Consider the following 26,159-nt stretch of genomic DNA (forward strand, 5'->3'; position numbering starts at 1 on the left):
AGTTTTTCTCCATCATCTTTGCATTTAAGTCCACAGTTTTGTTTTTTTTCAAAGAATCAACATTGGCATAACATTCTCCTTGACAATTATTTTCGGAAGCACGTTTCCAAATTCCTGATGTGGTCATTCTGTTGCACTTAAATTGTTTTGCAGCTAACGTAATTGTGCCTTTCTGCAACTTTTCCTTTTTCTTTTGATGCATCAAGAACTGGACAATCGCAACTCGATCTCTGCTTGAAAACTCTCTTTTTTTCATCTTACTTTTACAATGGGTTGATATTCAACTGAAATAAAACAAATGATTTCAATCAGCAGATGAAATTAGAAAAAATAGTTATAATTGGTAATAATTAGATTAACCTAAAAGTTGAAAGCTGCGTCAAAACAAATGACAGATGTCATGAAACGTTGGTTTTGATTGAAGGCTTCGCAATTTTGCACTACAACATAACTTCCAGCTGCATTCGCCAACAATTCCTGTTTAAATACCCACTCGCTACTATTACTATGGGACAGAGGGAGTATTACAAAAGAGTTGAACAGTTGAAACGGTGTTAAAGTTTATAAAGTAAAAAAGATACAGTAAGCTAAGGTTAATTTATTATGAAGGAAGAGAAGTATTTTTATAAACGTAGTGCAGCTAAGCGCACAGTGTTATGACGTCTGCAGGAGTGGACAGTGTGTCCTAGGCCTTCACATCCACCCACCGCTCACTCACCAACGCCCCCCACCCCCCAGCAACTCCCAGTCCTGCGAGCGCCATGCCTGGCGAGCGCCCTCTGCAGGTGCACCGTTTTCACCTTTTGTGCCACATGTTCACGGTGCCTTTGCCACGTTTCGTATGTTTAACACACTAATATCATTGGGTTGCAAGTGCCTAGAGTGTCCAGCACAGCCGCACACTGTACTGGTGCTGGTCTGCAGCTGGGAGCAGTAGGCTATCCCATCTGGTGTGCAGCAGGTATACCCCTGGGTTTCTGTTCACACACTATGATGCAAGCACAACGACAGACTTGCCCCATGATGCCTTTCTCAGAACATATCCCCGTCCTTAAGTGAGTGACACATGGCTGCATTTAAGATAACGTGTCTGCACGATTCCACGTATGTGAAATGGGACATAAGAAAGATAAAAAGCAGTTTTCTCATACCAAACACCCTACGTGCTGGTCTGTATGGTAGAATAATATTTATATACTGACCTAATTCTTTTTCCTGATATTTCCTCCTCCCCCTTTTTAAGCTGATAACTGTCTCAGAGGGAAGATGAGAAGGGACAGAAAGCAGAAACGATTACGCCTATTGGTTTCCAACCACCTAAATCCATTAGGAGATTTTGCTAGATGTCTCAGAGGCAAATGTCAAGATAGAAAAGGAGGAGGGAAGCGGCCAGCTCTGGAGGAAAGGCTGGGGGTGTGACTCAGGGAGGTGGGAGTTGGCAGCGCCCCCCACCAGTCTCCTCCTCCCAGGCCAGGATTGGGTGGGGCGGCCGGCAGGGGGCGCCAGAGGACCGGCAATGCCGCGGGGGTGGGCTTGCCGAGCAGGGACCCGGCCCCAGCCGGAGCCCCCCACTCACCCACCCCGCTGCCCTCCAGGCGAGGTCTGGGGGTGCAGAGGGTGCAGAGCGGGCCCCACGCAGGCTCTCACATTTCCACGCCGACCCTCGGCCAGATGAGCTATGCACGGAGCTCGGATGGGATCAAGAAAGGCAACCACCGCACCGCAGACAGGTCCATAGGTGACATCTCATATTTTAACATCCCGCCAACCGCAAAAGGAGGGTCTGTTCCCTCCCGGGGCCTTGTCCGGGGCCGCATTCCTGTTCCCGGGGAGGCCCCTGCAGTCCCCGCTCCTGCCTGCCCCGCACACGCACCCTGCACCTCCCTTGCCCACCGTGGCTCCCGGCTCAGGCCGCCCCCCACCTCCCCAGGCCCGGGACTCGGCCAAGCACCTCCCTCCTCCTGCCCCTCCTCCTGTCCCTCCTCCTGTCCCCCTTTGCTCGGCCACCTGTCCCAGCCCCGCCCCGCCTCGGCCTCACACACCCCGCCCCTCCACCGAACCCCTTTTCCCTTCCTCCCCGCCTGGACCCAGCCCAGCTTCTTCCCTCAGTCCCTGCGGGCCCCAGCCAGCGAGGGTCAGCGGGGCCAGAGGTCAGAGGGCGAAGCCCAGCTCCAGGGGTGGTCCACGGAACCGGCGTCCTGTTGCTAGGTAACCAGGTCTCTGGTGACTGCTGCTCTCAGCCTCCAGCCGTTTTCCGGGGGAGTCACTCAGACACCCGCCCTCTGGACCCTGAAAAGCAGGCGGAAAGGAGAAGCAAGCGCCGACCACTCCCGAGCTACCTGGGGCTCCACCACCCACTCTTTTCCTGCGGAGACTGGGCTGCCTGAGCCTTAGACCGCCGCCACCATGAGTCTGGGCATCATGGAGGAGGAAGACCTGGCCGAGTACTTCCGGCTGCAGTATGGGGAGCGGCTGCTCCAGCTGCTGCAGTGAGTGCCCGGGGCCTGGGCCGCCCCCTCTGCGCCTGGGACCTCCCATTCCCACCCACGTCCCACCTTCCAACCCCTCCCTCTCCTATAGCCCAGTGACCCAAATGGCCCTGCCCCTTCCCCTGGCACCAATCCACCCCTATCACCTATCCCCACCCCTCATCACCCCGCCTCACCTTGCTCCTTGGACATCAGCACAGCCCTCGCTCCCTCGCAGCACACCATTCCCTTCACTCAGACGGGGACAGGCTCCCTTCCCTCCCTCCCCGTGGCTGCCTGTGTCCACGGGTCACTCCCAGCCCAGCCTGCCCCAGCCCCTCTGGCCCATGTCTTGGACAGGAAGTTCCCCCACATTGAGGAGCAGTCGGATTCCCCATCTATCCAGCTCCTGGAGAAGAAGAAGGAGGCCAAGGTCATGCACCACGCGATGCTGCACAAGAAGGAGGTGGGAGCCGAAACCGGTTTGGCTCAGTGGATAGAGCGTTGGCCTGCGGACTGAAAGGTCCCGGGTTCGATTCCGGTCAAGGGCATGTACTTGGGTTGCGGGCACATCCCCAGTAGGAGATGTGCAAGAGGCAGCTGATCGATGTTTCTCTCTCATCGATGTTTCTGACTCTCTCTCTCCCTTCCTCTCTGTAAAAAATCAATAAAATATATTTAAAAAAAAAAAAAAAAAAGAAGGAGGAGGTGGGAGCCTGGGGGAGGGGTGCCGGGCCCACAGGGACAGCGCTTCATTCTGTGGGTGGCTTCGGCTCACACCAGGGGTCCTGGATGGTGGTTCTGTGTTCCCTCTGCAGACACAGGAACAATCCCAGGCTTCGGGGGTGCCCGTGTCCCGGGGTGCTCTGCTCTGAACCAGGCAGGGGGTGGAAAGTGGGGAGGCCTGGGGAGAGAGGCGCGGGGGCAGAGGATGCTGGGGCCTTCCTCGGTTCCCATGCCAGAGGCCCTCCTGACCTTCCTGCTTCCTCCACCCAAGACATTTCAGCGGAGAATGGAAACTCTGAACCTGCGCTGGGAGGAGCTAGGCATCAAGGAGGCCCAGCTGAAGGCCCACATTCAGAAGTTTGAACAGTTCATCCAGGTACCCGGCGTGCGGCCTGCAGTAGGCCAGGGACACCCACACTCTCGTCCCCTCCTCCATGTCCTGCCTCCCCTCTTCCTCCTTGCTTTGGCTGACTGCGCACCCTGGGTTAGAAGTCTAATGCCTGGGGCTTCCCCCTTTAGGTCCCCGCTTATTGCTGTTGGTAATTCCTTGTTTACCTGCCAGTCTCTGCTCCTTCTAGATTTCCGTTGACCATTTCCATACCCATACCTGGTATACACGATGTATTGAATGAATGAATGCGCTAGGGGCGGGGCTCGGCACTTGGAGAAACAAGGATAAATCAGGCCGAGTTTTAGTCTCCCCAATGACCCCATCCTTCCCTCCTGGCACTGAGGGTCCAGGGAGGGGGTGGTTGGAGGACCAGGCACCAGAGTCCACTTTGAGGCAACTCCTCCCGATTGGTCCCCTGAGGAGCAATCTCACCATTTAAAACCCAGATTTCTCCCAGAAGGAAGGGCTGGCCCAGCTCCAGGGAGAAATCGCTGGCCCCTGCTACAGGGGCGGCCTGCTCTGGAGCCTCCTATGTGTTGCTCTGGGCCTAACCCAGGTGGGAAAGGAAGCTGCGGGACCAGGCATATTCTCCAGAGGTGCAGTTCCTCTTACTGACCAGAGGAAAGCGAATGGAGTGACTGGGGCAGCAGGAAATTTGGGGGCGAGGGTTCTCCAAACGGCCACCAGCGACCGCAGCGTCACTTGTTCCAAATGCAGACCCCAGCACTCCCCTCCCCTTGCTTTCAGAGGCCCGAGGTCGGGCCCAGGCAACTACATTTTTAAGAAGTTCCTCAGAGGGTTGTGATGCACAGTTGGACTTGAAAACCACTGGCTTAGGCCCTTCAGTCTTCTCCTGGGCTGACGGGGACAGTGCCAGTCCTGTGTGTCCTCCCCACGGGGAACGGAGTCGCATGCGTGCCCTGTGAGGGGCGGGCTCGCCCTCTAATCTTGGGGGGGGAGGGGAGGGCTTTGCAGAAGGAGGCAAAAGGGGGGTCGGCCTGAATTGCAATAGCTGAGTGTCCTGTCTTTTTCTGGGCATGGAATTGCCCGCATCTGCTCCTCCTGCCTGAGCCTGACGCCAGTGGGAGCTCCTAGCTGCATGCTCTCCGGCGTGGCCTCGCCCCAGGCCCTCTGGAGCAGGCCCCTCTCCTAGCTCATCTCCCTGTGGCTTGAGCACTGTTGCCCTAGCTTTTGGAAGGAAGAGGGGGGCTACTGCCTCTCCCTTCTGCAGTCGGAGAAATTGAGGCACCAAGTACCAAATTGGGAGACAACTCAGGCCTTCTTGCCCACCTGGATGGTCCCTGCCCATCCTCAGGGTGACCTGGGCTCAGCAAACGGAGGCCCTGGGTGGGGGCACCACCAGCTGGGCCCCAGGGAGGGCAGGGCGAATGCCTGGCAGACACCACCTCCCTGGCCCCAGGAGAATGACCAGAAACGGATCCGCGCCCTGAAGAAAGCCAACAAGGAGAGAGACCTCAAGAGGCAGCGCATGCGTGAGCTGGCCAAGGCCAAGCAGGAGATGGCGGCCCTGCGGCTGCAGCACCAGCAGCTGAGCGGCAAGCTGCAGAACTACTCCATCTTCAACAAGTACCTGGAGAAGGTGGTGGAGAACTCTGAGGTGAGTGGGGGCAGGAGGGATGCCTTCATCGGCCCCACCTCCCCGGCCCAGGCCTGGGGCTACAGGAGGCGGAGGGACCCTCTGGGGGGATGCCCACCTACTCTGAGGGCAGCTGGGAAAGGCCCCTGGTCGGGGCTGGGGACTGGGTGCTGCACCTTGGTGTCTGTACAGGTGACAGCTGTGCCCATGCCTCTGAATGGTGGTGTGTGGTGTGTGTGGGGAAAGGAGGTTTCTTTTCGCTGCGCTGCGAGAAGCTTTGCAGGATGTGGCCTGCTTCTCTCCCAGCGTCCCCTCCTCCCGGGCGTTTTGTTTACTTGAGAGTCAATGGGGAGAGGAAGGGGGAGAAACTGGGAGACGCCCAACCAAAGGCAGCATTTGAGAGCTTAGAGCAGCGGTTCTCAACCTGTGGGTCGCGACCCCTTTGGGGGTCGACTGACCCTTTCACAGGGGTCACCTAAGACCATCGGAAAACACATATATAATTACAGATTGTTTTTTTTGTTTGTTTGTTTTAAAATATATTTTATTGATTTTTTACAGAGAGGAAGGGAGAGAGATAGAGAGTCAGAAACATCGATGAGAGAGAAACATCGATCAGCTGCCTCCTGCACATCTCCTACTGGGGATATGCCCGCAACCCAGGTACATGCCCTTAACCGGAATCGAACCTGGGACCTCTCAGTCCGCAGGCCGACGCTCTATCCACTGAGCCAAACCGGTTTCGGCTACAGATTGTTTTTGTGATTCATCACTATGCTTTCATTATGTTCAATTTGTCACAATGAAATTGGGGGTCACCACGACATGAGGAACTGTATGAAAGGGTCACGGCATCAGGAAGGTTGAGAACCACTGGCTCAGTGTGTGCTGGGCCCTGGGCTCGGGGCTGCTCATGCGTGACTGCATTCAGTTCGCGCATTGGCCCCGAGGACGACGTGGAGGCTCAGGGAGGTCAGGGACACTGCTCAGGGTCTCCCAGCCTGTGCCTGGCTGAGCGCTGGCCTCTAGCCGCTCCTCTGCGGGCCTCACAGTGCCACTGGCCACTGCTCTTCCTGAGGTCGCCTCATGGCCAGAGCAACGGGAACTGCCCAGCCTCTTCCCGCCCGTGCACCCCGCAGTCCAGTAGACCCTTCGCCAACAGGGATTTGAGCTGTGCAGGGCCACTGACGTGTGGCTTTTTTCAACAAATGGCATACACTGGCAGGATCGATCAGTACAGTACAGTCAGTGCTGTCAACGTATTTTCTCTTCCTTATGTTTTGTTAGCAGCACTCTCTGATACAGTATATCATACCCATCACACACAACGTAAGTGTAATCGACTGTTTATGTTATCACTGAGGCTTCCAGTCAACAGCAGGCTGCCAGTGGTTAAGCTGGGGGGAGTCAGAGGCTGTATGTGGATTTCCCACTGCTGGGCGTGGTTGCCTCCAAGCCCTGCATTGTTCAAGGCTCAGCTGCATCCTCACTGTTGACACTCCTCCTTTAAGCGCGCCTTTGCCCTTTCCTCTGGGCACCCCCTGCTTTCCTCCGACCTCTCGCCCTTCCTCCTCAGGCTCCTCTGGGGCTCCTCTTCCCAGCTCCTTCCTGGCACATTCCTCAGGTCTTTGTCCCGGACCCTCCACTCTTCTCCCTAATCAATCCCCTTGGCCTCCCTTGGGTGCCCCCATGTCAGTGGCTCTCCACGCTGTGTCCCCATGCCCCATGTGACAGCAGGAGGTAGGGCCCCTTATCAGGGCAGAGCGCGGTATGAGAGGCCCTCTGGGTGTGGATCGATGCCTGTGGCGGCTGCGGAGAGACAAAGGATGCACTGAGGAGAGTGGCCTGTATCTCGCTGTCCTGTGTCTCCCTCCTGAGTTCAGGCCCCTACGTCTAATTTATCGTGTCTACGACTCATCTCATCTGCTTCCCGCCATCCCCAGGCCAGCCCACTGCTGGTGTGTCTGGTACTGGTGGATGGCATGACCACTCCCCACATACCATTCCACTCACAGCCTCCCACCCACAGCCTCCCACCCACAGCCTCCCACTCACAGCCTCCCACCCACAGCCTCCCACTCACAGCCTCCCGCCCACAGCCTCCCACTCACAGCCTCCCACCCACAGCCTCCCACCCACAGCCTCCCACCCACAACCTCCCACTCACAGCCTCCCACTCACAGCCTCCCACCCACACCCTCCCACTCACAGCCTCCCACCCACATCCTCCCACCCACAGCCTCCCACCCACAGCCTCCCACCCACAGCTTCCCACCCACAGCCTCCCACTCACAGCCTCCCACTCACAGCCTCCCACCCACAGCCTCCCACCCACAGCCCCCCACTCGCAGCCTCCCACCCGCAGCCTCCCACTCACAGCCTCCCACCCACAGCCTCCCACCCACAGCCTCCCATCCACAGCCTCCCACTCACAGCCTCCCACCCGCAGCCTCCCACCCAAAGCATCCCACCCAAAGCCTCCCATCCACAGCCTCCCACCCACAGCCTCCCACCCGCAGCCTCCCACTCACAGCTCCCATCCACAGCCTCCCACTCACAGCCTCCCACCCACAGCCTCCCATCCACAGCCTCCCACCCGCAGCCTCCCACTCACAGCTTCCCATCCACAGCCTCCCACTCACAGCCTCCCATCCCCAGGCTCCCACTCACAGCCTACCACCCACAGCCTCCCACTCACAGCCTCCCACCCGCAGCCTCCCACCCGCAGCCTCCCACTCACAGCCTCCCACCCGCAGCCTCCCACCCACAGCTTCCCATCCACAGCCTCCCACCCGCAGCCTCCCACCCACAGCTTCCCATCCACAGCCTACCACCCACAGCCTCCCACTCACAGCCTCCCATCCACAGGCTCCCACTCACAGCCTCCCACCCGCAGCCTCCCACCCGCAGCCTCCCACCCGCAGCCTCCCACCCGCAGCCTCCCACTCGCAGCCTCCCACCCGCAGCCTCCCACTCACAGCCTCCCACCCGCAGCCTCCCACGCACAGCCTCCCACCCACAGCCTCCCACTCACAGCCTCCCACTCACAGCCTCCCACCCACAACCTCGCACCCACAGCCTCCCACCCACAGCCTCCCACCCACAGCCTAAGTATTTCTGGCATCCAGTCCCTGCCCCTTCCTCATCCAGACCACCAATGTACCTCACCTGGAGCTCAAATTTGTATGATCCCTGCCCACCAGCCTGTCCAGCATTCTACAGCCAGTGCAATCCCCCACCTCTGTTTCTTTCTCTCTTTCCTTCTTTCAAAATATTTTAAGCACACTGAAAAGTATAGAGAAATATAAAATAGCACCCAAGTACTCACCACAGCTTTGTCAAATCTTAATATTTGCCCCTAATACTTTTTTTCTTTAATAAAATACTATAGGTGATTGTGTGCCCCCTTCCAAACCCATTCTTCTCCCCCTCTCCTGAGAGGTAACCGGCTCTCTGATTTTCTCATTTCTCATTCACATGTTTGTTCTTATTGCTTTGGCAACATATTACTTATCCATAAACTGCTAATACTATTTTACATGTCCTTTTGTGACTTACTTTTTCCCACCAATATTTTTAAAAACCTTTTTATTATGTAAAATTTTGAACATATACAAAAATAGACAGAACAGTCTGTGACTGTCCATTACTCATCACCTAATTCCAACAATTATCAACTCATAGTCAAATCCCCCAAACCTCCCACCTCTGCCATTTTCAAGCAAATTATATTTTTTATCCATAAGTATTTCTGTATGTAACTCTAAAAAAAAAGAGCTCTTTTTAATGTAGTCCCAATGCCATTGTCACACCCAGGGAAAATGTGTTAGTAACTCCTTCATGTTAAATATCCAGTTGATGTTAAAAATTCCCCCATTCTTGCACAAATGCTTTTTGGACAGTTGGTTTGTTCCAATCAGGGGCCGAACAAGGTCCCCACACTGCATTTGGTGGATATGTTTCCTGAGTCACAGACATTATGATGACCAAAATTAGCCAAACCTGAAAAAGGACATATTGCGTGATTCCGCTGATGTGTTTAAAAACAGGTAAGATGAGTCTTTGATGATAGAAGTCACAGTTGTGATCTCCTTGGTGGTAGGGGACAGGAGACCCCTCTAAGGACATTCCTATCAGCCCTTCTTCACACATAACTAGAATCCCGCCATAAAGGGAAGGGACTCCTTAAAGAGACCCTTCCCTTCGTCAGCTACTTGGCCATTGTGTGGGTCTTACAGAAGCTGCTTCAATGCTCGATTCCTTTCAGAATAGTGTGTTGGTTCTCCAGCGTCCTCCCAAAGCGACCTGTACTGTTGTGATCATCATTATGAACTCACGGATTTTTAACATGTTTGATATGTTTTAATACTTTGCACCTTTTCTTCCTGATGTCCAAAGTGTCCCATCCTCGGACAGTGGGAGCCTCTTCAAGTTGGCACCTGAGGCCTTTTGCCATCAGCACTAAGTTTTGGAGAGGTGCCCCTGGTAGATCAGAGGTGGCCCATTCATTTCAACCTGAATGCTGTTGCACCATGTGCTGGGTGAACTTCAACATATAGACATAAAGTTCTCTCTCTGCTTCTTAAAATCCTTCCGTGGGTAAAATCCACCCTCCTTCTCAGGGTTCACTGGGCACTTTTCTTCCTTCTCCAGGTGGATCTCTCCCTCCCCATCTTGAACTCAGGTCATTCATACTAAGCTTTCTTGAGCTTCCTAAACATGCCACACACCCCATGATCTTTAACCAGGCTCTTCCCTCTGCCTGTAATCCTTCCGCACCTTCCCCCCGCCCCCACCACTGCCCATGCCTTTGCCTGGCTATCTTCTGTTCGTACCTCTGGTCTCATTTTAGCCATCCTTTCCCCGAGGAAACCTTTTCTGTTTCCATCTCCTCTAATGCTGGGTTGGGTGGCCCTTCCCCACAGAGGCAGACTTGGACAAAAGCCAGCAGGGCAGATCCCAGTCACCAACCTATCACTGCAAATGCCATGCGATGAACAAAGTGCTCAAGGAGTGTCCCCTGGGTGGCCAGAAAGCTCACTTTGATCCACGCCTGGAGAGGGGAGTTGGCCCCCTGGGACTGGTGCTCACACCGCCTTCGTCCCTTCTGCTGAGTGGGGCCTGCGAGTCAGGGCCAGCGTGGCATGGCTCTGGACCAGTGGTTCTCAACCTTCCTAACGCCGGGACCCTTTAATACAGTTCCTCATGGTGTGGGGACCCCCAACCATAAAATTATTTTCGTTGCTACCTCATAACTGTAATTTTGCTACTGTTATGAATCGTCATGTAAATATCTGATATGCAGGATGTATTTCCATTGTTACAAATTGAACATAATGAAAGCATAGTGATTAATCCCAAAAGCAATATGTAATTATATTTGCGTTTTCCGATGGTCTTAGGCGACCCCTGTGAAAGGGTCGTTTGACCCCCAAAGGGGTCGCGACCCACAGGTTGAGAACCGCAGCTCTGGACCATGCCAGAGGAGGCAGCGGAGCCTGGCAGGCCTCCTGACCCACTGGTACCCTCTGCAGTCTCTGCTGGAGGGAGGGCTCAGCAAATGTTGGATACCAGAGAGACCATATTGAAGTTATTACCCTCACAGTCCCCGTCCTGCCCCTTCCCCCAGTCAGAGATAAGGCTTATCATTCTGCTGTAACCGACTATTTACTTGTCTGTCTGTTTTGCCTCCACACCACCCCAAATTGCAGGCTTTATAAGAGCAGGGTCTGCCTGGCTTATCTCCTGCTCTGTCCCTAGCAGTCAGCATAGTTCCTGGGTTGTAGTGGTTCTTGGTACATTCTTGTTGAATAGGATCATCATTGCCATGGGAAACGTCTCAGAATGCACCCTCCCCCTCCGGCAGACATGCAGTTCTCTCTGCTTCTTAAAATCCTTCAGGAGGTGAAGTCCACACTCCTTCCGGGGTTCCCTGGGCACTGTTTTTACTTCTCCATGTCGATCTCTCCCGCCCCTTCAGGAACTCAGGTCATTCATACTAACCTTCCTTGAGCTTCCTGACCATGTGACATATGCTCCATCATCTTTCCCCGGGCTGTTCCCTGTAGCAATGTGCAGGGAGGGGAGAGGGATTGAGGGGGGAGTTGCAAAATTCAGATGCCAGGCACCATGCAGACCTGTTTATTAATCCAAATCTCTGGGGATGGAGCCTGCCAGGTGTCCTTTTTAAAGTTCCTCCCATGATTCTGTTGCAGAAGACCAGAGAAAAACCAAGCCACGCTTAGAGAAAGGGAGTTACATTTTATTATTAAATTCTGCACAGACCCAGGGAAATATGTGTCTTTCAAATTCTGGGCCCCCCAACATGGAGGAAACTCCTCTGTTTATACTTTGTCCAGTCCTTTGTCTCCCAAATTTGGAATGAGACTTCCAGGCCTTCTGAGAAAGAAGGCCTGTGTGCGGGGAAGGGGCCATCAGACCCTATCTCAAGGCCTGGCCTGGTGTCAGCACTGACGACTCTGGGCATAGTTACGGCCTCTCTGGAATGGGAGTAGTCTTATTTTCCTTATTATTTAAGCCATCAAGCATTTACAGAAGCCATACTATCAGGATTAAAATTTCAAACAGCAGTTCTTATATAAGATGGATGCTTCAATTCCAACGTGCAGCAAGACTGAGAACTCTTGGTCCAGTTGCAGGTACCCCTAACATATGGCCCATGGCCCATACCAACCCAAGAGGAACAAGCAGCCGGACTCCAAAGTACCCCGAGCTCCTGCCCCTTGACCTTGGCCTAGGGCAATGATGGCGAACCTTTGGAGCTCGGTGTGTCAGCATTTTGAAAAACCCTCACTTAACTCTGGTGCCGTGTCACATATAGAAATTTTGTGATCTTTGCAACTATAGTAAAACAAAGATTTATATTTTTGATATTTATTTTATATATTTAAATGCCATTTAACATCAACCAAAAAAATGAGTTCGCGTGTCATCTCTGACACACGTGTTATCGGTTCGCCATCCCTGGCCCAGGGCCTCCCTGCCAGGCCAAGGAAACGAGGCCGGAAGCTGGCGGGGAACCGGGGCCGCGGTAGGGCCCTGGGACTGCAGTGCTGTGAACAAGCCCCCATTGCAGTTCGAGGAGATCCACGAGGTGATGGCGCGGCACAAGACGCTGGTGAGCATGCACCAGGACCTCATGCAGTCGGCGCAGGAGGGCCAGGAGAAGATCGAGCGGGCCAAGGCGCGGCTGGCGCGCTACATGGAGGAGAAGGACGACGAGATCCTGCAGCACAACAACGAGCTGGCCCGTCTGCAGATGCGCTTCGACCGCGCCCGCAGCGATGTCATCATCTGGGTGAGCCGCTGGTTGGGTGAAGAAGGGAGGGACAGGTGCGCGCGCACACACACACACACACACACACACACACACACACAGGCTGCCCTCACATCCCTCCCGCATGCCCTCCCCAGGAATCCCGCTGGGCGCACATCCAGAACACCGCCGCCAAGAAGACCCTCTTGCTTGGCACCATCAAGATGGCAACGCTGAACCTCTTCCAGATCGTGAGCAAGCAGCTAAAGGAGACAACCTTCGTGTCCCTGGAGGACACGCACAAACAGCTGGACATGGTAAGAGGAGGTGCAGGTGCCGTCTGGGCTGTGTCTACTGAACCAAGATGGTGCTTGACTGGTTGAGTAGAGGGATGAAACGGATCGAGCCCCCGTTCTCAAATGTTAACAGGATTCCAATCACCTAGGCAGTGGTTCTCAACCTTCTGGCCCTTTCAATACAGTTCCTCAGGTTGTGACCCAACCATAAAATTATTTTCGTGGCTACTTCATCACTGTCATGTTGCTACTGTTATGAATCGTCATGTAAATATCTGATATGCAGGATGGTCTTAGGCGACCCGTGTGATAGGGTTGTTCGACCGCCAAAAGGGTCGTGTCCCACAGGTTGAGAACCACTGATAGTGTCTGTGGAGCATTGCTGGGCCCCATCCCAGAGTCTCTGATTCAACGGGACTGAAGCGGGAATCCTAGAATTTCCATTTTCTTTTTAATCCTCACCGGAGGATGTGTGTAGTTTGTTTGTTTTTTTAATTGAACCTGAGGATGTATTGTGTTGTTGTCTTTTTTACTGATTTTAGAGAGATAAGAAGGGAGAGGGGGAGGGAGAAGAGAGAGAGAGAAACATCAATGTGAGAGAGAGACATCATCGAACCCAAAACCTGGCTATGTACCCTGACCAGAATCAAACCCTCGGCCCTTCAGCCCTTCAGGTCACAGAACAGTGCTCCAACCAGCTGAGTCACACCAGCCAGGGCTGAATTTCCATTTCCAACAGGCCCCAGGTGCTGGCCTGGGTTCCACACTTTGAGAACCACTCACGGCATTAGAACTGAGTCCCTGTTGGCCCCAATCAACAGGGACAGCAGCAGGGACCCACTATCGAATTCATTGTGCAAAACAGTCCTGTTAGATCTAGTGAGTTCCCAGAGGCTTATGCCTGAGGCCCACTCTTTGGGAAAAGAGAATGTTGGTGAGGGAGAAGGGAGGACAACCAGCAAGTGTAGGGAAGTTGTCGAGTCATATTAGTGCCAGTCTGAGATTTTTCTCTTGGAAGTCATTGAGTAACTTTTCACTGTCTGATCCAAAGCTATTTGATGGCGTGTCATGTGCCACCCAACATCATCTCGTTTCTGACCAAAGGTGAACACACCCCATAATTTGGGAGGTTCCACATCAGCAGATGCATTCGCCATGTTTCTTGAAACATGCAAAGAACCATGACTTTGTATTCCTTTGGCAAAAGTCTTCAGCTCTGCTGTGCAGTAGTAGAAAGAAAGCTCTTAAACTGTGATTTTCCTTTTGTTCCCTACTGTATCCCAGTGTCTAGAACAATGCCAGTCACAGAGTAGGCCCTCAACAAGTATTTGGTGAATGAAGATCAAACACAGGCTACAAAAGGCAATTGATTGAGGGGCACTTCCCCTGTTTAACAACAACAAGAAGGCGAAAGTCATGAAACGTAAAGGATTTCACCCTCTGACCAGCCAGGAAGAAGGATTTCCCTAAACCCAAAACTCTGCCTCCTTCTTAAGGCAAGTGAGGGCAGAGTTATTGACGGTCCAAAGACCATAAAGGGAATTTGCAAGAAAGCCTGTGCTGAAGCAGCAATTCTCAAACTTTTTGGTATCTGGATACCATCACGCTCTTAACATTTATTGAAGACCCTCAAAGAGTTTCTGTTTATATCAGTTATATCTACTGATACTTAGCACATTAGAAACGCAAACAGAAAAGTTAAAAATACTTAATTCATTCATTTTTAAATAACAGGAAGCAAATGAACATAAATAGCCTTTTTAATGAAAAGTCCGTTTTCAAAAGCTGTTTTGTGGGATGAGTGGCATACTTGACCCTTTTACAAAGCCCCTTAATGTCTGGCTGCACGGAGGACGGGTGGCTTCTCGTGTCCGCTTTCGCCTTCACCCTGTTTGACAGCCCATGTCCCTGAAACATTCTACTCTGGTAAAAGCCACTGCACACTCATGAGAGAATAAGAGCGAAAAAAACACAAGTCACATCTTAGATTATAAAAAGGATTTGGGCCTGCAGCCCTCTCCCAGCAGTGGGGTCTCGGGGACTCCGGGGGCCTCGGGGCCCTTTCCTTTGGCTGTTGTGGAGACAGGTGGGCAGGGGGCCGTGAGCCCAGCTCCTCGCCTCTGCCTGCGCATCCCTGCTGAGAGCACAGCTTCCAGCTCATCCACTCCGAGTCGTGAGCTTTCTGACTCCCTTTCAACCTTGATTTGTCTCCACAGGAACACTTAACACAGCCCAAATGTTCTTCTAAAACATCCCACTGCATTCCCAAAGGATATGAGCCTACTGGGAGAAATACACACGATCCAGTAGCCTGAGCAATTAAAAAAATAAGGACCAGGAAAAAATATAAGTTGAAATCCAAGGTCAGGGCAAGAGAGAGAAAGAAAGACTGTAGACTCTGGCCTTATAAAGGACAGTAGTTGATGCTGAGCTTCCTGGCAACCAGGAGGAAGAGCAACACGCAGTTCTGGCACCAAAATAAGAAAACAGACGTTTTCCTCAGAGAAAGGGAGCCTTTTCCAGCCCTAATTCCAACAAAAATTTCTAAAGGAGGCTTCTGAGATGCTCCGTGAACAGTGTTCTCAACAAATCCCTGCAGCTGATCCAAGCCTGGGCTTTGGGAGCCACTTCTGCAGAAGCAGGAGCACAGCATGACAGTGCAGCCGGCGAACGGCGGAGACCATGCAAACCCACATGCTACGTGGGGGAAGGTCTAGAGCAGCATTTTTTCCAGACGGAGCTCACACATTTCCTTTGGGGGAATAAAAGGGCTCTGTGGCCTCATACATTTTGAAAACTCGAAAGTAAACCAAAGTTACGTGGTTTGTAAATATGGGACTTCACAGAGTCCTCAGGCTCTCGAAGGAGATTCCACATAGTTTATGTTGAACGTTTCTGAAACTTACTTGACCACTGAACCCTTTTGGAGGGCATGAGGTTACTTATTGTAAGAACACAGTTTGGGAAATGCTGGGCTGGTCTTCTCTGTAACCTTGGGAAAGTTGCTTTAATTCGCTGACTCTTGGTTTCCTCTTTTTGCAAAATAGGCGTCACATCGGTCATGGTACGAGTATTAGCTACTGACAGAGTTGCTGAGAGTTTGGGACAGCCCTATCTCCAGGGACATTCTTGAAGAGGAGAAATGTTAGAACTGAGATCTTAGAGGTCGTCTAGGCCAAGGTCTCCTCCCTCTTCCCTTTTTAAAGATGAAGCAATTAAGTCCTAGAAAGATGACATAATTGCCCTAAAGTTGCATCAGGACTCCAGGCCTCTGGCTTATAAGGCAGCACGGTTTCCACCATTAAACGGATTTCATGTTCTTACAAACAGAAGCCAGCGCCCTAGCCTGTTTGACTCAGTGGATAGAGCAGGGGTCCTCAAACTTTTTAAACAGGGGGTCAGTTCACTGTCCCTCAGACCGTTGGAGGGCCGACTATAGTTTAAGAAAAAACTATGAACAACTTCCTATGCACACTGCACATATCTTATTTTGAAGTAAAAAAACAAAATGGGAACAAATACAATATTTGTATTTGCATGTGGCCCGCGGGCCGTAGTTTGAGGACCCCTGGGATAGAGCATAGGCCTGCGAACTGAAGGGTCCCCAGTTCGCTTCGGTCAAGGACACGTACCTTGGTTGCAGGCTTGACCCTGGTCAAGGTGCATGTGGGAGGCAACCAATCAATGTTTCTCTCTCTGTGTCTATCCCCCTCCTTTCCACACTCTCTCTCTCAAAAACAAAACAAAAAAAATCAATGAAAAATATTCTGGAGTGAGGATTAACCAAAAAATAAATAGAATAAAACATAAAAAAAGAAGCCAGCAAAGAGAATTCAAACTCCCCAGATGACTGGAGATTAGCATAAGGAGCATCAGTTCTGGGTTTCAGGTGAATGACACCTTCAAGATTATCCAACGGGGGAGCGCTCCCTGCCGCCTGCGGAATGCTTGCATCCCCTCCCCTCTCTCTCGCCCTTCAGTCAGATCCCCAGCCTGGCTCCTTCCCGTCACCCGTGCCTGTCTCCAGGCGTTCCAGCTCCACGGCTATTATTGCAGTTAGTCTACGAAGCCTGGCCCTCCGTGTCCACTAGAATCATTGTCGAATGACGGAGAGTGGCTGCAGCTGGTCACAGGAACAGGGGGGCTCCTGGACGCGCTCTGTTCCTGGGTGGGCGGCCTGAGCGGGGCAGGATCACTTGGTCCCCTTGCCTTGTCAGGTCCAGCAGTTCATCCAGGACCTGTCGGACATCTGGGCAGAGGTGAAGAAGAAAGACCAAACGCCGCAGATCCGGGTTTAAGGAGGCGCCGCGAGCAGCGACAGAGAGAGAAGTTCCTGGTGAGCTTGCGGTGCGCAGCCCAGTCCAGCCCTCTGGGACCTGCGCCTTTCTGCTGGCAGACACCCTGCCGGGTTTCCCCTCGGGCCTCAGCCCGCCCCCCCCTGTGCACATTAAATTCTATAAGTTTTTCCTAAGTTCTCGTTTTGGTTATTCACGAGGAAGAGGGCCCATTGAGGAAAGAACCCCCCAAAGCGCCCCCCCCCCTTGAAGCTGGTCACTCGGCTGCCCGGGGTCTAGACATCAAATCTCGGGTCTCGTGTCTCCTCGGCGTGGCTCGCACACAGTAGGTATGCATAGGGCCGCAGGCCAGTGGGGATGGCACATGGGGCTGTCTTCCCTCTACCGCTTCAAAAACAATGTGGGGGGTGGGTCTTTCTAAATGGGGAGCAGGGGCCCACTAGAAGCTATGAAGGCAGCTTCCCAAGTCAGGGTCCCACCTCTTCCCTTTTCTCCCACCCACCGTGAACCCTAAAACTACAACATGGTATCAGCCACGCTAACAGAAAGAGCAGGCAGCGCCTGAGCAGGCTGGATGATGGCTTACCCCAGGCAAACTAAACTGAGGACGGGCCGACGGAAAGCCTCGCACTTAGCGTCCAAAACTCAGCTGCACATTTCCAAACCCCCAGCGGCAAAAGCCGGGTCAGAGGTGGACAGAGGAAGCAGCACTGACTGAGCCTCCATGCTCAGCACCCCCGTGGAAGCTCTGTGTCCCCGTTTCACCCAACAGGCCGCTTGCCCAAGGACACTGGCACAGAGGGCAGGGTGGGGGTTCACACGGGGGCTGCCTGCCCCCAGCCGGGACACCCTCAGCCCGGCTGCCCTTCAGAAGACAGACACGGCTGCTGTCCCCTCCAAAGAAGGCTGGGGAGCAGGCCTGACGAGGCTCCTCGCTTCCTCCCTGGCCCTGTGACCCCAGAGGGATCCCCATGACCCCGGGGGCTGCTGCAGTCGCCCCTCTGGTCCTGCTCTGGGCTTTGTACACCCACCGTCCATCTCAGCGTGGCTCCTGGGCCAGTGGCAGCAGCATCACCTGGGAACTGACCAGAAATGAGAATCGGAAACTCTGGGTGGACCCCAGACACCTGGGTTGTTTTTTGTTTATTTGTCTTCTATGAATCGCCATCCGAGGATATTTCCCATTGATTTTTAGAGACAGTGGAAGGGAGAGAGGAGGAGAAAAGAAAGAGAGAGAGAGAGAGAGAGAAACATCCATGTGAGAGAGACACATCAATCAGTTGCCTCTCACACGTACCCCAACTGGGCTGGGGCTCAAACCTACAACCCAGGTAAGTGCCCTTGACTGGGAATCGAACCCGGGACCTTTTGGTGCGTGGGCCATCGCTCTAACCACTGAGCACACTGGCCATGGCACCATCTGGGTTTTAACAAGTCCTCCAGGTTTGAGCACCGCTGCTTTGTCGTGAGCCGAGCACTCTCAAGGACCAGGCTCCTGTCACCTCCGCCATGTGAAGCAACACACACGTCAGGGAGACCCTGTCTCGCCAGCTGCAGCCAGAGAAGTGGAGCTGCCGGAGACAGGTGTCCATACAGGGCTGGCTGCAGGGGTTGTGGGCGCCGGGTGCACACTCTCTGCAAAGCTGTTGTCTTCACACCTGACGCTGGGCCTTGAAGTCCACAGGGGGAGGGAGCTGGGGGAGAAATATGGATGTAAAGTGGGGGAGGGGAGAGATGAAGCAGGAGCCAGAATCCATATGCACAACCTGGGGACAGACAGAAACCCATGCCGCTCTGGTCATTTCCAAGCTCAGTGGTGTGCGTGTCCTACAGCGGCCAGGACCCTTCACCTTGAAGCTGAGCACACACATGGGGCCCCTCAGCATGTCCACCCTGGGCCCTGGACCCACGAAGCCCAAGTCTGGCCCAGTCAAGAGAGATTTGGGCTCCAGGTACATGATATCAGGGTCCAAGAAAAAGAAGATAGCATTGAGAGCCCATTGGAGTTTTCCAGCCGGGAAGACACCAGCTCATTGGAGCAGAAGTAACGGACTGGTTCCAGACATGAGTCGTTCTCATCAGCACAGGCAGGGAGGAGGGCTCCGGGTGCCCTAAGGGTCAAGGGCAGCAAGACCTTCAGGAATACTCCATCCCCCCAAATCTGATCGCTCTTCCCAATAGAAAGGAGGAGAGGAAGGGAGGAAGGAAGAGGGAGGAGGGTGGCCTCCAGGTGTGAAAGGGCTCAGCCTGCAAGCAGCCTGGTACCAGACAACCCCATGGCTGTCATGCACACCATGCCAAGGACACTGACCCAGAGCAGCAACGGATGTCCAAGAGCTGCTGGTGAGAACGGGTCTGGAACAAAGAGCTGAGGGCTTGCGGGGTCTCTCTGGAGTAGCTAAGGGCCCGTGCTGCTGTGGGATCAGACCCCCCCTCACTCGATTGGAGCCTCTCAGCCCCTTTCCCAGACTGCGGGCCCGGGTCCAACATCTTATATTCAAGGGCTGCAGCCAGCTGGAGGGACTCTGGAACCTTCCTCTTCTTGGGGTTGCTCGCTCAGGCACCCGAGCAAGCTGCTCTGCTCTGGGACTTTCAATCCAGGAATATCAGAAGTGTCATGTGTGCACTGCAGGGTGCTGAGGGCAAGCAAAGTCTAGAGGCCCTGCCCCAGGCAGCTTCTCTTTCCTGGCAGATAAGAACCCACTGCGAGCTGGCCCTCATGACTCAGTGGCATTGACCGATGAACCAGGAGGTCACGGTTCAATTCCAGGTTGTGGGCTCGATCTCCAATGGGGAGGTGGGAGAGGGGCGAGTGCAGGAGGCAGCTGATCAGTGATTCTCTCTCATCATTGATGTTTCTATCTCTCTCTCTCTCCCTCTCCCTTACTCTCTGAAATCAATAAAAATATATTTTCTTAAAAAGAACCCACTGCGAGCTGCAATGCCAGCAGAGCCTGGGCCTCACCTCAGCTTCCTTGCCAACGATGGCCCGATGCCACCCTAAGCTTTGACTCTGAAACTTTTAACATGTTGACCTTGAGGAGGCTCCCAATGTAGACCACGGAGAAGGGAATGACAACAGCCAGGCTTGGTGGCAGCCAGAGTGTGGGGACACCACCCTCTGAGGGCAAATAACATTTGAGGAACTTCATGAAGAAACAAGCTGGATCTAGAAATATCCAACAGAATGAAAGCCAGCTGCATAGTGCTGCAAACTGATTGAATTAATTTTCCAGTCTGCATAACAAATAACCCCAAACTTGGTGTCTTGAACCAACACCCACTATTATCTCAAAATAGTAGGTTGGAAGCCTGTGTGGACGCAACTGGGTTCTCCGTGCATGGCCCAGTTCAAGATGTTGGTGGAACCTGGCTCTTACCTGGAGAGTCCAGAGAGGAATCCACCTCCAAGTTCATCCAGTTGTCGGCAGAATCCAGGTCCGTGCGGTTGTGGGTCTGAGGCCCCCATTTCCTTGCTGGCTGCTAGGCAGGGGCCACTCTCGGCTCCCGCTAGAGGCCACCTGCATTCCTGGCCACGCTCTATGGCTTCCACCTTCAAAGCCAGCAACGGAGTCGCTGTCACGGTTTGAATCCCTCTGACTTTCTCTTCCAATACCATCCAGAGAAAACTCTGCTCTTAACAGGCTCATGACATTAGGTTAGGCTCATCCCGATAACTTCCCTTTTGCCATATAACCTGGGGATAATGCCAAGGGGTGAAGGTCATGGGGGCCATTTAAAAACCCTACCCCAGTAATGAAGAAAGGATGTCAAAATAGCTTGAGAAGGAAGAGAAAGGGAGGAGGGGGCAAGAGGAACTGTGATGAGGGTGGTCAAAGGCCAAGATGAGGCCTGGATGGAAAGAAACCTTTCAGGTGAGCACCTGACCTAACATTCACTAGTGACACTCTCATCAACACAGGGTTTCCCTGGAGCTTATAGCCCTCCAGGGTGTCAGTAAATGGACCTGGGTCAGTCTGGGGATTTCTTGATGTTTTATGAAAGTTTTATAAATATCCATTATGGATTTTTTATGGCGGGGGGCGGGTGGAGGAGGGGAGGAGGGAGAAAGTCCTTGTCTTTCAATAGATTATCCCAAGAATCCTTACCCAAAAAGCAGTAGGAACTACTGCTTTTTAAAAAATTAACAGCTTTGCCCTGACCGGTTTGGCTCAGTGGATAGAGCGTCAGCCTGCGGACTGAAGGGTCCCAGGTTCGATTCCGGTCAAGGGTATGTACCTTGGTTGTGGGCACATCCCCAGTAGGGGGTGTGCAGGGGGCAGCTGATCGATGTTTCTCTCTCATTGATGTTTCTAACTCTCTATCTCTCTCCTTTCCTCTCTGTGAAAACTCAATAAAATATATTTTTAAAAAAAATCAATAAAATACATTTTTAAAAATTAACAGCTTTATTGAGATAGGAGTCATATACCATATATTCACTCATTTAAAAGTGTACAATTCAGTGGTTTTTATTCAATTGACAGAGATGTGCAACCATCAATACAGTCAACTTGAGAAAACTTTCATCACACTCCCCCCGCCTACAAAATGCACGCCTATTAGCAGTCATTCCTGTTTCCTCCCAAACTCCCAGTCCTCAGCAGCCAGTAATCCACTTTCTGTTTCTCTGGATTTGCCTGTTTGGGACATTCCATATAAATGGAATCCTACAATATGTTGTCTTTTGTGATTGGCTTCTTTCCCTTCGCATGATGTTTTCAAGGTTCATCCATGTTACAGCATCTATCATTCCTTTTTATGGCTGAATAATAGTCCACTGTGTGGATATACATTTATATCCAGTCATCAGTTGATGGACATTTGGATTATTCCTACTTTTTGGCTATTATAAATAATGCTTCTGTGAACATTTTTGTGCAAGTTTGTTTCTTGTGGGAATATATATTCCTAGAAGTGGAACTGCTAGTCATAAGGTAACTCCATTTAACCTTTTAAGGACTGCTATTTTTTTTTTGAACAGCTGCCTTTTGAGATGCTCTGAGGGCACTTTTATTTCAGACATTCATGGCAAATTAGCAAAAAGGAAGGCCAGCTGGCAAGGAATAGTCCGAAGGAAAACCAGGATTTGATGAAGCAATGACCTAGGTTAGTTCAAGATTGATGAATACAATATCAATTATAGGCTGTCCGGACTCAAGGGAAGGAGGCTGGGCCATGAATTAGAGAACAGACAGCATCCCAGCCCTACCCTTAACTCATTTCACAGCCCCCACATGCACCATCCTCCTCACCCACCCATCCTCCCCATCCTCTACCCTCACACCTGGGCTGCAGAACCCTTCTGTTGATCGACAATTAATGGTGTGACCGGCGAGCCTTCCATGTGCCAGCTCCGATAGAAGCAAAGGGATAGATTAGTAAACAACTGAGGTGGTTGCTGACTCTTGGATCTTGTGGTCTCTTGGGGAAGACATTCGACAGATAGTTAAATAACTAAGGGACTGTCACTGTGAGGCTGGCAAGAAGTGCTGGGTGCTGAGACCAGAGAAGGGGGTGGAGGTGGGGAACCAGCCAAGTCCTTCTGCGGAAGCAATGTAACATTTTGGAAGAGACTGATAGGATGAGTAAGTGTTATCTTAGCCAGACAGTGATGAGAGGGAGAATGAGGACGAGGTGAAAGAGGGAGGGGAGGGCTGTGCTAACACAAAATGGGAAGACGTGAGTCTGGAAGGAATGGCTCAGAGGGCCAGTGTCACTGGACAGAGGTGGGCAGGCTAGGTCGGGAGGCCCTGTGGCGAGGCCTTTCCGAGGATCTTGTGTTTTATCCTAAGGGGACTGAAGAGCACTGGGGGATTATTTTTAAAAAGAATAAGAGACCAAGGTTGAACTCTGAGTAGAACTGTATTTGTTTTATAGTGTCAGGCTTACAAATTCGATTTGGCACAGAATCTAGGATCTCGGAAATGAGGTTTGGGGAAGGATCTTTTCAATCTGAAAAATAAAACAAAGCAAAACTCGAAAACTTCCTCTGTCCTGTGCTAGAAAGGTAAGTCTCTGAGAGCCGCTGGTAAAATCTGGGCTTAATCAGGCAGGCGCGGGCGCGGCTTTGCCCCTCCACGGGGCGCCTTCCTTGGGGCTGTCCCACTGTCTGCAGCAGAGCAAGGTGTCAGACTCAGGATGGTGGCCCACAGTTGCCTTAAGCCAGATTTGCAAGGCTATCAGCCATCTGTACATAGCATGTCAGTTGCAAGGGAGGAGTATGGTCAGATTTGCCCTTGGAAAAGATGGCTCGGGCGCTGGCCGGTTTTCTCAGTGGTTAGAGCATTAGCCAGTGAACCGAAGGGTTGGGGATTCGATTCCCAGTCAAGGGCACATACCTCAGTTGTAGGTTCAATCCCTGGCCCTGGTTGGGGCACATGGGAGTCAATCAATCAATGTGTCTCTGCCCCAGGCCTTTCTACTGTCTCTAAAAATCAATGGAAAAAATATCCTCATTCCTGGGGTGAGGATTTAAACAAATAGAAAGGACGGAGCTCAGAGTGGACTCTATCTTGCTACAGGATAGTATTTTAGAGGAAGGTTATGACTGCCATATAAATATAGAATGGGCACGTCTTAAAGATTGTATTGAACTCATCAATTGAGAGAACCGGTATGACGTAAAACCCAGTTCAAATGAGAATCCAAAGAACAGGCACAAAACAGAGGCCATCAGGAACGAAGTTAACTTGCTAATCGATGCAGAAATGATCTCTGCGGAGGGCAGGAGCCAATTGCATCTTCCCTGCGCAGAATTCATTTGCATGTCTCTGAACAGAAATCATTTGCTTCACCTCCGTCGGTTAACTTCTGTCTCTAAGGAGATGCAAACTGTAAAGAAAAAAGGGAAAGAAGAGAAAGGTGCAAACCCCTGTCAAATCAGATAAGCCTAGACGAGTTCTCTGGAAACACCACCACGGAAAGGAAGCAGTGAAATGTTTGCCTGCTTCAAAGTCTTCCACACATTTGGCCGACGATCTGGAGCTGTGCAGTGGCCCGTGCAGACCGGGGCTTTGCAGAGGAACAGTGTGTGAAACAGAGCCAGTGCTGCGGTGCGCTGCGTGGCCAGGCTCCACAGGGCTCCCTCCCCCAACAGGCCGCTCCTGGGACACGTCAGGAAGCCTGGGACTCCAGAATCCAGTTTGAAAACTTTTGCCCTACGTGTTTCCTAGGTTCACATCATTATTATTTTTTTAATCCTCACCCGAGGATATGTTTTTATTGATTTTATAGAGAGGAGAAGGGGGGGGGAGAGAGAGAGAGAGAGAGAGAGAGAGAGAGAGAGAGAGAGAGAGAGAGACATCAATATGAGAGAGAAACATGGATCGGTTGCCTGCTGTATACACCCCAACCAGGCTACTTAGCATTCTTGGATACCTGGGCTTTCTAGTTTCCCCAACCTTAGTCTCAATTATTTATGAACTCTTTGACTCCTGCTTGTATTTAGATCTTAAAATGCTGAAGATGAATTGCATACATTTTTTTTACAGCACCTGTTACTACTTAATTTTCTTACTTGTTTACTAGAGGCCCAGTGTGCACAAAATTTGTGCATGGATAGGGTCCCTAGCGGCTGCCGGCTGCCGGCTGCTGGCTGGGGCCTCCCTTCGCACCCTCGGGGCCCATTGAGGCTGGCAGTGCCTTCACTGCAGCCAGCTGCCAGCACCATGTCACCAATGCCTGCCATGTTTCACGCCGGCCCCTGGTGGTCAGTGCACGTCTAACTCCCAGTCCGTCAAACTCCAGCCAGTGGGGACAATTTGCATATTAGCCTTTTTTTATATAGGATAGGATTGTTAACTAGCTCCACTATAATTTAAGCTCAATGAAAGCAGAAATTGTTTCTATATTACTCCGAGATGTGTCCTTGTTGTTCAGAGCAATGCCTGGTACATAGTAGGTGCTCATTATGTGTTTGTTGAATAAAATAAATAAAGTCTATATTTTTTAATGGAAGGACCTATGTTGATCTTCTTTGGATCTCTACAATTCTGAATGCTGTAGCGTGAACATGATTGGAGCTCAATTAACATTACAGACTAAATTAATGTTTTAAAAGACAGTAAAGAAGTGAAAAATGAACAGTGGTAATCTCAGAATCCCTCATACAATGTGTGTGATCTTGTTTTATGCCCCTAAGTTTGAGGTAATTTATTACTCAGTGATAGGTAACTATTATGAATAGTTCTGTGTTTTACTTTTCTTGCCTAACATTTGAAAAGTTGCAGACATGATGCTTCAGCTCTAAATATTTTAGCTTGTTTCTTCTAAGAACAATGACACCCCAAAGTTTTCTTTCAATTTATTAGGAATTATCATGCTCCTGAATTTGAGTATTGATTAAATAATATCTAACATACAGTTTATACATTTCTCTCATCGTTCCCAGAATATCCCAGTGGCTCCCCACTTCATTCAGAGTAAAAGCCAACGTTCTCACCGAAGCCATGAGGGCCTCAGTGATCAGCTCCACCCCTGCCCCTGGCACCTCTCTGACCTCATTTCCTACCCTCCCCCTTGCACACTCCTCTCCAGCCTCTCCAGCTCCCCTGATACTTGGGCACACTCCCACCTCCTGCCCTTTGTACTTGCTGTCCTGTGGACAGAAATCACTCTCACCTCCTTAAGGACTGGGCTCAAATGGCTCAGCTGTCTCCTCCTCGGTGGGGTCTACTATGGCTACCCATTCTAAAGTGACAGACCCCACCCCTGGGACTCCCTTCCCTTGTCCTGCAGATTTTGCTTCAGAGATGTATCTTCTTCTAGCATACTGCATAATTTCCTTGTTGGTTTTGGGTAATGTCTGTCTCCCTTATTAGAATGTAGGGCGGGGTTGTCATCTGCGTTCACTATAGTACTCCCGCTGCCGAGAACAATGCCTGGTAAAACATCAACGGATGTTTGTAGGATGGATGAATGAGTGAATGAACGAGTGAAGTGGGAGAAATGTCCACCATGGGGACTGGCAAAGGAGACATTGGGTGGTGTAAGATAATGCACTGACAGCACTCCTGAAGAAGTCTACCACATGTTGGGGAGGCCCAGACAAGATGAGGGTGAACCTTGCTGGCCAGAGAGGGACTAAGGGGTCACAGTGTGGGGTGGAT

The 26,159-nt window shown here is 51.8% G+C and overlaps 1 protein-coding gene across 1 annotated transcript; it reads left to right on the plus strand.

The window, feature by feature from the left end:
- Positions 1-2,178: 2,178 nt before the first annotated feature.
- On the plus strand, positions 2,179-17,168 carry CCDC42 (coiled-coil domain containing 42). Its single transcript, XM_059668218.1, has 7 exons — positions 2,179-2,489; positions 2,829-2,934; positions 3,466-3,570; positions 5,006-5,203; positions 12,279-12,500; positions 12,617-12,775; positions 16,972-17,168. The coding sequence occupies exons 1-7, from the start codon at positions 2,407-2,409 to the stop codon at positions 17,050-17,052; spliced, it is 954 nt and encodes a 317-aa protein (XP_059524201.1). The 5' UTR covers positions 2,179-2,406; the 3' UTR covers positions 17,053-17,168.
- The last annotated feature ends 8,991 nt before the right edge of the window (positions 17,169-26,159 follow it).

This window comes from Myotis daubentonii, chromosome 16, assembly GCF_963259705.1.
Source record: "Myotis daubentonii chromosome 16, mMyoDau2.1, whole genome shotgun sequence".
In the NCBI taxonomy this organism is placed as follows: Eukaryota; Metazoa; Chordata; class Mammalia; order Chiroptera; family Vespertilionidae; genus Myotis; species Myotis daubentonii.